The 14141-nt window shown below is 39.1% G+C and overlaps 1 protein-coding gene across 1 annotated transcript; it reads left to right on the top strand.

Annotated features, from left to right (window-relative positions):
• Positions 1-2054: 2054 nt before the first annotated feature.
• LOC119083543 (uncharacterized FAD-linked oxidoreductase YvdP-like) lies at positions 2055-12485 on the top strand. The gene is made up of 2 exons (XM_037193262.1): positions 2055-2359; positions 11156-12485. Exons 1-2 carry the CDS (start codon positions 2105-2107, stop codon positions 12473-12475), a joined length of 1575 nt encoding a protein of 524 aa, XP_037049157.1. The 5' UTR covers positions 2055-2104; the 3' UTR covers positions 12476-12485.
• Positions 12486-14141: the final 1656 nt, after the last annotated feature.

Here is a 14141-nt window from a genome sequence, read left to right as displayed (position 1 = left end):
AACTCAATCTGAAAGAAAATGTCCAATTGGTGTGTAAAAAAGGAGCTCAAAGAATTGGCATTTTCAGTAGAATTTCCAAGGACCTGTCTTTCCGAGCTAGAATCAATGTGTACAAATCAGTCATTGCCCCACACTTCGACTATTGTGCTTCACTTCTTCTAACGGCCAAAAACAATGAAATGGACAGAATGCAAAAGCTCCAAAACAAGGCAGTGCGAATCATTCTCAGATGCAGAAGGGACACAAATGTTAGAAGTATGCTAGACAAACTATCAATGCTAAACGTCAAACAAAGAATGTGTTTAAAATCAAGAATGGTATGACGCTACAATACTTAATCGAGCAAACGCAAAGGACGAGTGACATACATGGCCGAAATCTAAGAAATTGTGACGACTTCAGGCTGCCAAAAATCAACAAAACGAAAACTGGGAACACAATGCTGTACAAAGGACTGAAGCAGTTCAACGATCTACCAGCTGACATAAAAAGTGAAAAGATAAAAGTGCAATTTGACAGGAAAATAAAAGACTTTGTAAAAATAAATATGTGAAATGGTGAAATAGAGGATAGAATTAATAGAATGATGAATTAGATGAAAAAAAAAATGAGAAATGGAGGAGTAGATCAGTTTGAAAAAAGAAGAGTTGGTCTGAAGTGTGATTAATTTATTATGATGAATGTAAATTTAAAAAATTTTTGTGATTTTTAATAGCAGAATGCTAAATAAATGGAAATTATTATTATCAATTCCACACGAACGTGAGAGTGAAACGACACTAGCTTTACGCTTATTTTGTTGACAGCATGTAAAACTATGTGGAACAATTAAAATTGCTGACCAATTACAAATTGAGTTGAGTTTATATTACAAACAGTGATGATACACGAATTCTTTGTAGTCAAGGTTTGCGGTCAGATAAAGTGCGTTTTTTAAGCGAGAAATATAATAAAAATCTTTATCGCATACGCGGTGTGATTCCCCGAAAAAATTATTCACCTAGGATATATAAACAAACATTATACTTCTGTAAATTGTCAAAGTGTCATTCGCATATCTTGTTGTCTCGTTTTCGCTTATGCGATAAAAAAGAATATGCACGTATGACAAGCCGTCTCGGCAAGCCTCGACCGCCTTGTCATACGTGCATAATGTTTATTAGTTTACCAGGGAAAACCCTTTACCTCGCACGTAAAGTAAAAAAGCATACTGATGCCCACAGGAAATAATTTGATACTATTTCTGTATAGTTTGCTTTGTCTATCTGTGATGAAGACGGATACGATTGGTCCATATGGATCGTATTAGGGTTTGGCTACTACCAGTTTTCGGTTCATGAAATTTATATAAATTACCTGAAATTACGATTCACACACCGCAACTCTTGATTCACAGAAAACGTTATTTTTAATTACTCCTGGATATCAAAGGATTTCAAGAAAATGACGTTCAGAATTAAAAAATGTCACGATACCTCAAATCACGGTCAGCGACCTTACTTTTGATGTAACGGATTTTCGTTTACTATGCCACGTTTCCGTGAAAGTCAAAACTTTATAAATTGACAAACTCATCTTCGTGCTCATGCTACATTTGCTATAGCAAATCGTTAAAAAAAAGTCGTGTCAACCAAATTGTGGCGATTGTTCACACCATTTCGCAATTTTTATACGCTGGCAAACTTTTGTCAAATCACGTGAACATTTTTATTTGTGTGTGCTGTAAGTTGCAGCCTGCAAGCTGCAAGTGAAAAGTTTTTTATGCGCCTCCAATAAATATTTTTTTAAAGAAATTTCCAGCCATTTTATAGTCATAATATTCATATAGAGGTGGCGTATGACCAAAATAACCGAATGTTCGTTGTGGAAATATTTTAGTGAAAATTGAAACTATTTTTTTGTGTGAACCTCTCTTAAGCCACTTCTATTTAGTGACTAGCGCAAACTCTTAATACAATTCAAATGTTAATCGTACACGGGATGTGCTATAAAAGGGGAATTCTCGCTTACATTGAGTTAAAGAGTCTAACAACCCAGAGTCGTGTAGACACTGTAATATCATACGCTGCTAGGTCGATTATAGATCAAATTTTCGACTTCGAAAATGTATTCGAATTACAAATTGGTTTTCGTAATATTTTTGCAACTATTCGCGCAGTCTTATTGTGCGAGCACTACGGGCACTACGCCAGACGACAGTACAATCGATGATAGATGCGATGCGTTAATCGCTTGTTTGGTGAAAAATGGAATAGGAGACGGGAAAATATTTCCTCGCAACGATGGGGAGGAATACGCCGAATTGAATTATCAATGGAACACTTTGTGGGGTTATATGACACCACTCCTTTATTTGAAAGCTACTACCACTAAAGATGTACAAATTGGCGTTATTTGCGCAACGAAATCGAAAATTCGATGCGTTCCACGGAGTGGTGGTCATTCATATGCGAAAAATGGTTTTGGTGACGAAAACTCATTGGTGATCGATATGAAGTCAATGAATTCCATTGATGTTAATAAGAAGAAAATGACTGCCAAAGTCGGTCCAGGCGCGCTGAATGGCCAAATTATGTACTCCGGATGGAAATCTGGTGTCTTAATATCACAGGGAATTTGTCCGAGTGTTGGCGCTGGTGGTTTATTCCAGGGTGGTGGATACGGCCACTTTTCTCGATTATTGGGAATGGCGACGGACAGTGTAATTGGACTTGAAATGGTCGACGCCAGAGGGAGATTGGTTCACGTAAACAATTCCACAAATACCGATCTGTTTTATGCACTCCGAGGTGGCGGCGGTGGTAATTTTGGCATCGTCACCAGCTTCACCATCAACGTTTATCCGTCACCACGAAACATTGTTTATGGCCGATATCTGTACTCGTTTGCGAAAAACTTTCGACAATTTTTCAAGGCTTGGCAAAAGTTTGTCTCCAGTGATAGTTCCCTGTCGCGAAGAGTTTTCTGCTTAATCGAAATGGAATTGGATCGAATCATCATGAGGCTTTTCGGCATAAACATTGGGAACGAGCCAGATGTGACTGAAGCGACCATTGAGGAATTACGTAAATACTTTGGCTTCCCGGAACCGGGACCAGGTAGCTCACTAAAAACGTATACGCATGAGGAATTCATAATCAGTGAAGCGCAAACGTACTCGGACACACCGATAACCGACATCGCTCAAGTGGCTGACATGACCAAGCACAACAAAGTTTACAACAAAAAGGTGAAATCCTACTTCGTCAACAAAATCTTAAACGGCAAAGAAATTGACAAACTAATCGAACTATTGACTGCGTATTTGCCGTATGCCGGTCTGTATTGGGAAAATAATGGTGGCAAAATTGCCGAAAACCCAGGCACATCTTTCCAGCATCGTCTCAAGGCTTCTTACTCCGTTCAACTGAAACCACTGAATAGTTCTGGAAAACTCAAAGATGTCAATGGGGATGCTGCGAAAATACGATTTTTTGAAGCAACCAAACCACTTTTGAATCATCGAACGTCGTACCAGAATTACATCGATCGAGACATGCAAGATTATCTGACACGATTCTACGGAAACGATCTGCCGCGATTGATTCAAATTAAAGCGAAATGGGATCCGGCTAATGTATTCTACAGTTGTGAATCCATTCCAGTGTACCCAGGGCAAAAGAGGATTTGTGATTTGTAATTTTTCACTTTTGTTTAATAAACTTTTTGAAAAGTATTTTCAACAACTCGAAATCACTCAATTCGCGCCAAGAGTGTGCCTATTTGAATTTTGAGTGAACGCTTCGATGAAAAAGTGAACCGAAAAATACATTTCAACGCTTCCTTGTATGAAAATGACGCTACGTTAGAAATACCCCCGCACTTTCCATTTTGACCAATGAAAGTATAAACCAGGTAATACAAACCGGAGGACATAGCGATTTCATATAAACAAACTCACCTCTTATGAGAGGTGAGATTCTTTATATGAAATCGCTATGTCCTCCGCTCCATACAAAGTTTTACATTCGACCATACCTTGTGTTAACGTTCATTGATTTTGACCGCACTTACGGCGTGAATTGTACCACGGCAGAGTAAAGTAAATCAGGCAATAGCAGTCGATTTGACGAGGGGGCTATGTTCATAACTAGGCCTTGGATTTTGGTGCAAACGCTTATTAATACAAATGCTTGAAACGAATACGTAAACGATTGTAACAGAATTTAGGTGCTCCTTTCAATGTACCCCAACAAAAATCTCTACGAGAAAAGTGTGACGCAGTCTTTGAAGTACAATTTCTAAAATGAATGATATCGCTAGAGTTGACGTTTTCAGCTTCGTTACGCAAAAATTAAATTTTACACTCAATTAGTTCAAACAAGATGGCTTAGGTTTTCTCATCATCTGCCAAATAATTTTTACCAAAAGCTTACCAACTTAGTTGACGCGTCTCAAAAAATTTTCTTTGTTCTTTTTTTGGGGGTTGACTGCGTCAAGTCCTCCACTATCGCTCCGGACATGATCCACATTGTTCTTAGTCAAATATGGTTTAACGAAGAAAATCGTCAATAAAGTCGTAATTCGTAACAGGGACTATTCACAGTCCGAGTCTTCAGTTTTAATACAAACCAAATACTATTGCGCCATCACGTTTTATTCTAATGAAATGCTTGCGATTATTCTTAATAGGTTTCTTCCAAATAACTGTAAACCAGAACTTTGACGACACGAACGACAACGATTTCGTCGATAGCGATGAACATAACCTAAACGTCAACAAATTTCTTTGCAAATTTTTTGTGGAAATTTTCGTCAACCTGAAAGTTGATGTTAAGTTGCCTTCTATGGATGAAATTTGACATTTCGAAATGACCTTGGAACAAAGAAATTATCCTTATTGAGCATAGAAATTCGAACATTTGTTTGGTTGTTCCTAGTTTCCTCAATGTATTTCGCACTTTAAAACTTTGTGCGGGTAGTTACAAATTATAAGTAATAGATAATGCCAGGGCAATTAAATCAGTGATGCCATCACAAAGTTTATAATTAGTTAACACTAAACAACTTTCGTTGTATTTTTACCACCCTTATGAATGTACTTAGGTTGCTAGAGAGGGTACTGGTCATTGTGTAGAAATTTTTATTTTGACGAGAGTACAGTTCGGGCTACTGGAGGCACTAGTCAAAATATAATAACAATGTCCAAATATTTACGATGCTCAGCAATGTAAATGCACTGTACATTCGCCTCGTTCATTTCAAATTCGCATTTACATTGCAATTACCGCAAATCTCATGGAGTGTTATCACTAAATGTTCATTTCTAGTAGGCAACCTCTTTCAAAAGTCTTTTGGTTCTATGACCTAAGAACAAAATTGCAATGAATGTACAAACCAGGTATGGTCTTTCCTTACAAACCGAAGGAAATAGCGATTTCAAATACAGAAACTCACCTTTTAATGATTTTCTATAAAAATTTGAAGAACATTTTCGTTTAAGGCTTGTACACAGATCGTGAAAAATGCATGAAAAATGGACCCATGCGAAATATGACATAAAATGTATGAGTTATCTGTCAAATGTTTTGCAAGCTCGGTGTAAATCTGATGTTTACACTGTGCTTGCAAAATATTTGACATTTGGCTCATACATTTTATGTCATATTTTGCAAGCATTTTGCAACGGTCGATTTTGCATGCATTTTCCACGAAAAGTGTACCCATCTTTACCTTTTTATCAACTCACAAAATTGAAGTAAACCAAAAAAATCCTTGCCCGTGCCCCATAACGACATTTTCAGCCATTTTGCAGAGTGTTATATAATATAGTATAGAGGGCGTATTGTCGTTTTTATGTGGTGTGAAACTTTTTTTTTTCGTGTGAACCTCGCTTAAGGCCAGGTTAAGTTGTTTACTAGCGCAAATGTTTACATGCGATTTAAAGAGCCTTAACCTGACCTTAAGCCACTTTTATTTAGCGATCTGTGTAAATATCAGATATTGCAAACACTTAATACAATTCAAATATAAATCGTACGCGGCATATGCTATAAAAGGGGAATTGTCGATTACGTTGAGTAAGAGAGGCTAACAAGCCATAGTCGCGTAGACCCTCTAATTCTATATGCTGCTCGGTCCATTAAGAGACAAATTTTCAACTTGGAAAATGTATTCGAATTACAAATTGGTTTTCGTAATACTTTTGCAACTATTCGCCCAGTGTTATTGTGCGAGCACTACGCCGGACGACCGTACCATCGATGATAGAGGCGATGCGTTAATCGCTTGTTTGGTGGAAAATGGAATAGGAGACGGGAAAATATTTCCTCGCAACGATGGGGAGGAATACGCCCAATTGAATTATCAATGGAACACCTTGTGGGGTTATATGACACCACTGGTTTATTTGAAGGCTACTACCACTAGAGATGTACAAATTGGCGTTATTTGTGCCACGAAATCGAAAATTCGATGCGTTCCACGGAGTGGTGGTCATTCATATGCGAAAAATGGTTTTGGCGACGAAAACTCATTGGTGATCGATATGAAGTCAATGAATTGCATTGATGTTAATAAGAAGAAAATGACTGCCAAAGTCGGTCCAGGCGCGCTGAATGGCCAAATTATGTACTCCGGATGGAAAGCGGGTGTCTTAATATCACAAGGAATTTGTCCGAGTGTTGGCGCTGGTGGTTTATTCCAGGGTGGTGGATACGGCCACTTTTCTCGATTATTGGGAATGGCGACGGACAGTGTAATTGGACTGGAAATGGTGGACGCCAGAGGGAGATTGGTTCATGTAAACAACTCCACAAATACCGATCTGTTTTATGCACTCCGAGGTGGCGGCGGTGGTAATTTTGGCATCGTCACCAGCTTCACCATCAACGTTTATCCGTCACCACGAACCATCGTTTTTGGCCGATATGAGTACTCGTTTGCGAAAAACTTTCGACAAGTTTTCACAGCTTGGCAAAAGGTTGTCTCCAGTGATAGTTCCCTGTCGCGAAGAGTTTTCTGTATAATCGAAATGGAATTGGATCTAGTCAGCATGAGGCTTTTTGGCATAAATATTGGAAACGAACCAGATGTGACTGAAGAGACCATTGAGGAATTACGTAAACGCTTTGGTTTCCCGGAACCGGGACCAGGTAGCTCACTAAAAACGTATACGCATGAGGAATTCATAATCAGTGAAGCACAAACGTACTCGGACACACCGATAACCGACATCGCTCAACTGGCTAAAATGACCAAACACAACAAAGTTTACAACAAAAAGGTGAAATCCTACTTCGTCAACAAAATCTTAAACGGCAAAGAAATTGACAAACTAATCGAACTGCTGACTGCGTATTTACCGTATGCCGGTCTGTATTGGGAAAATAATGGTGGCAAGATTACTGAAAATCCAGGCACAGCTTTCCAACATCGTCTCAAGGCTTCTTACTCCGCTCAATTGAAACCACTGAATAGTTCGGGCAAACTCAAGGATGTCAATGGGGATGCTGCGAAAATACGATTTTTTGAAGCAACCAAACCACTTTTGAATCATCGAACGTCCTACCAGAATTACATCGATCGAGACATGCAAGATTATCTGACACGATTCTATGGAAACGATCTGTCGCGATTGATTCAAATTAAAGCGAAATGGGATCCGGCTAATGTATTCTACAGTTGTGAATCCATTCCAGTGTACCCAGGGCAGAAGAGGATTTGTGATTTGTAATTTTTCGCTTTTGTTTAATAAACTTCTTGTAAAGTATTTGAAAGGTCCTATTAACTCATCAAACATGACTCCATCTCATTGAGAATCGGTTATGTTTTTTTTTTACCGCTCGTTACAATCTTGGGCGTCTTTTATGAACGACGCCGTTCTTTACTATCGATTAAAAAGTTCTCAGCCGTACAGTTAGAGGCAGTGAAGTTTCAGCATGAAATTGCTTCAGCTCTAATGACGAATTAATTTCATCGAAGGTTAAGTAATTCTTCTGAATTTCGTTTCCGCAAGAATTAGGCTCCCATTATCAATTAATCAACGAATAATGTTCCGCACAGAAAATTCCCGAATATTAGGCTAAGCGATCCGATGGAAAACATTGAAATTTCAAAGCTCCGTCGATCTGAAAGCGACTCTAGCTTCTGAGTGTTTTTGTTATCAAAAACATATAAAGTCAAACCTGGTTTTTCAAATGAAAAACTTGTCGTCGTCGGAGTGGAGTGGGCACGTCAAAATGTAGATGTTTGTACAAATTCATTTGGTCACGGCATTAAATTAAATTTAAGTGTTAATTAGGTCGATTAGGTCGATTAGGTCGATTAGGTCCCTTATTTGACGTTTCAAAAAATGAACTGCTACTGTCTGGTTTATTTTACTCTGCCGGGATTTGGTGAATTTTGAATGTGAATTCTATACAACTCAACTCTGCTACAATGGTGAAAGGTGAAACTAACGCACTTCAAGCATGAGTGGTACTCTAAATAGGGTACACTGATACTGAGACTTGACAGTGTGTCACACTACTGTAAAACACTCTAAACATATTTTTACTCTTTCATCAAAAGAGTCATCCTTCGCATTGATGTATCAGGAGATTGTGTCCTTGTTTAGAAATTTTTATTTTGACGAGAGGACAGTTTGTAGCCCGTACTAGTCAAAATAACATTGTCCAAATAATAAAGATGTTTTGTGTGTTTCAGCAATGTACATTCGCTTCGTCATATCAAATTCGTAGTTACATCGTAATTACCGCAAATCTCATCATCTCTATGGCGTGCTTCCAGTTAATGTTCCGGTTAATGGTAAGTCTGAATTTACAGTAGTCCGTTTTGCCTCTGTTTAAGTGCCATTTACATAACAAATGGAAACTAAACATTACAAATTCAAACGAAACAATAGGTGACGTTTCAAAATGAAGTTGAAACGGAGAACTGTGAGACCACCTCAACAACGTATTTTTCAAAAAAACAAGGCATCAGAACAGTCGGAGCGTTTGCTGCGACTTAGCCCCGTACAACCCGTAATCCTATTTCGTCCGCAACCAAAATACGTCCGTAGCCCTAATAAGCCCGGAACCCTAATACGTCTACAACCCTCTAATGCGTCTGTTACCAAAATGCAAGTCAAGTTGGGCATTGTCAAATTTACTGAAACTGTTCATTTTTAAAATTGCGCATAGCGCAATTACGAAAGCCCGTACGAAGTACCTCTCAAGTAAAACCAACAATTTACGACATTATTTTAGAAACCCAAAATTTTTTGCCAACTTTCCATTGGGTATTCAATTACCTCTCAAATGAAACAAAAACTAGCAAAATCGGTTGAGATTTACTCGATTTATGTGCAAAAAGCACTTAGGGCCGAGTAGCGGCCTTAGTCCAAGGGCCCAAATTTGAAACTTTTTTGCCATCATTCTATTCGGTATTCAATTACCTTCCATAAAAAACAAAATCTAGCAAAATCGGATGAGATTTACTCGATTTATGTGCAAAAAACACTTAGGGCCGAGTAGCGGCCTTAGTCCAAGGGCTCAAATTTGAAACTTTTTTCGCCACGTTCTTTTCGGTATTCAATTACCTTCCATAAAAAACTAAATCTAGCAAAATCGGATGAGATTTACTCGATTTATGTGCAAAAAACGCTTAGGGCCGAGTAGCGGCCTTAGTCCAAGGGCCCAAATTTGAAACTTTTTTCGCCACGTTCTTTTCGGTATTCAATTACCTTCCATAAAAAACTAAATCTAGCAAAATCGGATGAGATTTACTCGATTTATGTGCAAAAAACACTTAGGGCCGAGTAGCGGCCTTAGTCCAATGGCCCAAATTTGAAACTTTTTTCGCCATCATTCTATTCGGCATTCAATTATCTCTCAAATGAAACAAAAACTTGCAAAATCGGATGAGATTTACTCGATTTATGTGCAAAAAACACTTAGGGCCGAGTAGCGGCCCTAGTCCAAGGGCCCTAATTTAAAAATTTTTTCGTCACGTTCTTTTCGGTATTCAATTACCTTCCATAAAAAACTAAAACTAGCAAAATCGGATGAGATTTACTCGATTTATGTGCAAAAAACACTTAGGGCCGAGTAACGACCTTTGAGCCCTCCCAACAAGCCCACGTGGCATCTTACCCAAAAACAATGTTCAGCAACTTTGTTCTACTCGTCAATACCTTTCATTTGATATATCACAAGCAGCTATTGCGTGCGTATTTCGGTAGATATCGTCGAAAGACTGAAAAACACCTATAGGGCCCTAGCTCTGGAGGGGCCGACCCTACCATGCCCATTTTCGAACTTGACCTTACTTTTGTCGATACCAATCGGGGAAAAAAAGAATTTTGAAAAAAGGTTGTGATTTACTCTAGCTAGAAGGGTCACGGACGGACGGACGGACATTTTTTTTATTGCGGATTCGTCATCTATGAACATAACCAAATGCTTTGCCCTTACTGTCTGCTTCCAATTCGACGTGTTACAAACGGCATATTAATCTTATAAGCCCCCAGTACTTCGTACGGGGCTAAAAACATTTTCGTTTGCCTTTTTATCAACACTCAAAATTGCCGTAAACCAAAAAAAATACCTACAATGAGAGTTCCCCTTACGAACTAGTCTGTTATAATGCACTTCCAATTTTCAGACATCTTCAGTCATTTGTCAGAGCCTTTGTGTTATATATAATACAGTTTAGATGGCGCATTGTCGTGTGAACCTCGCTTAAGCCATTCTTATTTAGTGATCTGTGTAAATATCAGATATTGCAAACATTTAAAACAATTCAAATATTAATCGTACATGGGATATGCTATAAAAGGGGCATTTTCGTTTACGCCTAGTTAAAGTGTCTAACAACCTAGAGTCGCGTAGACCCTCTAATTCTATACGCTGCTAGGTCGATTAAAAGACAAATTTCAACTTGGAAAATGTATTCGAATTACAAATTGGTTTTCGTAATACTTTTGCAACTATTCGCCCAGTGTTTTTGTGCCAGCACTACGCCGGACGACCGTACCATCGATGATAGATACGATGCGCTAATCGCTTGTTTGGTGAACAATGGAATAGGCGACGGTAAAATATTTCCTCGCAACGATGGGGAGGAATACGCCGATTTGAATTTCCAATGGAACACTCTGTGGGGCTATATGGTGCCACTGGTTTATTTGAAGGCTACTACCACTAGAGATGTACAAATTGGCGTTATTTGTGCTACGAGATCGAAAATTCGATGCGTTCCACGGAGTGGTGGTCATTCATATTCGAAAAATGGTTTCGGTGATGAAAACTCATTGGTGATCGATATGAAGTCAATGAATTCCATTGATGTGAACAAGGAGAAAATGACTGCCAAAGTCGGTCCAGGTGCGCTGAACGGCCAGATTATGTACCACGGATGGAAAGCGGGTGCCTTGATATCACAGGGAATTTGTACGAGTGTTGGCGCTGGCGGTTTGTTCCAAGGTGGTGGGTACGGACACTTTTCTCGATTATTGGGAGTGGCAGCAGACAGTGTAATTGGACTTGAAATGGTCGACGCCAGGGGGAGATTGGTTAACGTAAACAATTCTACAAATACCGATCTGTTTTATGCACTCCGAGGTGGCGGCGGTGGTAATTTTGGCATTGTCACCAGCTTTACCATCAACGTTTATCCGTCACCACGAAGCATCGTTTTTGGCCGATATGAGTTCTCGTTTGCGAAAAACTTTCGACAAGTTTTCACAGCTTGGCAAAAGGTTGTCTCCAGTGATAGTTTCCTATCGCGAAGAGTTTTCTGCATAATCGAAATGGAATTGGATCGAATCAGCATGAGGCTTTACGCCATAAACATTGGGAACGAGCCAGATGTGACTGAAGCGACCATTGAGGAATTACGTAAATACTTTGGCTTCCCGGAACCGGGACCAGGTAGCTCACTAAAAACGTATACGCATGAGGAATTCATAATCAGTGAAGCGCAAACGTACTCGGACACACCGATAACCGACATCGCTCAAGTGGCTGACATGACCAAGCACAACAAAGTTTACAACAAAAAGGTGAAATCCTACTTCGTCAACAAAATCTTAAACGCCAAGGAAATTGACAAACTAATCGATCTATTGACTGGGTATTTACCGCATGCCGGTCTGTATTGGGAAAATAATGGTGGCAAAATTGCCGAAAATCCAGGCACAGCTTTCCAACATCGTCTCAAGGCTTCTTACTCCGCTCAATTGAAACCACTGAATAGTTCGGGCAAACTCAAGGATGTCAATGGAGATGCTGCGAAAATACGATTTTTCGAAGCAACCAAAGTACTTATGAATCACCGAACGTCGTACCAGAATTACATCGATCGAGACATGAAAGATTATCTGACACGATTCTATGGAAACGATCTGTCGCGATTGATTCAAATAAAAGCGAAATGGGACCCAGCTAACGTATTCTACAGTTGTGAATCCATTCCAGTATACCGAGGGCAGAAGAGGATTTGTGATTTGTAATTTTCAACAACTTTAAATCATACATTTTGTGTTTATATTTGAATTCACCATTTTTCAACTTGAATAAATTTTCTAAATGCTGGCAAATTTTTCTGTCCTTCCATCAGTCCATTAGAACATGTTTCCTTGAAGGGGTCAGAGTGTTTTAATACAGGTTTTGGTACTTGTTGGGATTTATTCAGAAAAGTGAAGGGTCAACTTGTCTCAGCTCCTTTCAATTTTCCACTAGAAACAGTTTTCAAAACGCAAATTAGCATAAAAGACCGTATTGGTAGGCAGATATTATCTAAAATCTAAAAAAGTCGACTCAGTTACCTGTAAAATCCGTCTAAATACAAGGACTTGCGTCACATTTACATATTTGCGTCTTCGCAAGCATCATTATCTACTACAATTTCCAGACCACATTGTCGGTAATTTAAACAATTATTAATTGATACTAGCGCCTACCAGTTTTTATTCAAAAGGTGTGTTGTCAAACGTCTGTTCAAATATTTAAGTTTCCTTTTCATTTTTTGCCGAAAATATTTTCGATTATTTCAAACAATTAGAATTTGCTTTATTAGGTCGTAACAAACGTTTTAAATGCTTTTCGCGATGATTGCGTTAACGAACTCAAGTATGCAAATAACCTTCAATCGAACCTGCCTGTAGTATAGTAGGAAAGTTGTTGCCGAGGATCGATCATCGATAGGGAAGATTGGGAAGAAAAACAAACACAAAGAACGTTTGTGTGGAAAGAATATATGAATGTATGTGTAACGATGGCTGGCAACACTGCAAACGTCAACAAGTGTTTTGTTTCTGTGTCTGAATTTAATTATACTTTTTGTAGTCAGAACTGACCAGAAAAATATTTCTGTTGACTAAATCTCAGTTATGAAGTACCACGGTCGCCGGTAAAGTTGGAGTTCTCGTATAATCATCCAATAAACCAGCGTTTTCGTGCGGCTAATGATACGGTGCTCGTCATAACCTCACACTGTGTACGTGTATAAGCATACCAGTGAAAGACAGTGACAGCTGGATCCAACAGAAATTCACGACGAATATTTTGAGAACGTGTTTCAGTGAATTTTTGGACGCTGTAAGCGGAATTTCTTTGCGGAGAGACATTAGGAAGGCTTGTCGAGATTGGTACTCTTCTTAGTGATGTGTCACTACCAGGACTCTTAGTTGCTTTGCCTCACTCGCCAGCTTTGTCCTTCGGCTGGTTTATGGTCTAAAAGTTTACTCAATGATGTGGCTAGGTCCTATTTTGCTTCTATATGAGTAAAATGATCCGGACTATTCATAGAGCTTAGGCTTTCGGGCTATAGAGTGGATAAGGTCGACGGATGGATTGGTGGTGTTATGCTGCTGAGAGATGCTAGTTTTTACCGGCTTTTATTTTGATTCCTCGTAGAGACAGCATACACTCAATCAGTGTACAGCTCTCTGAATTTATATCCGGGGAATGTACTCGATGTTGTGCAAAACTCTTTGCAAAGGGACGATATGGTCGCCGTGTCGGGTCGTTGTGCCATTCAGTAGTGTGTCATAATCTGGACAAGCTGTCATCTTACCTTTTGCACCGAAGGCCCTCTTCTCAAAGGTGGCTGGTTCGTCAGTCTAATTTGGAAGTAAGGGCTTTTGGGCTAAATAGTGGTAAAGTTTGGCGGTTGGC

This window comes from Bradysia coprophila, unplaced genomic scaffold (genome assembly GCF_014529535.1).
Source record: "Bradysia coprophila strain Holo2 unplaced genomic scaffold, BU_Bcop_v1 contig_688, whole genome shotgun sequence".
Taxonomy (NCBI): domain Eukaryota; kingdom Metazoa; phylum Arthropoda; class Insecta; order Diptera; family Sciaridae; genus Bradysia; species Bradysia coprophila.
This window is presented reverse-complemented; position numbering and strand designations above follow the sequence as displayed.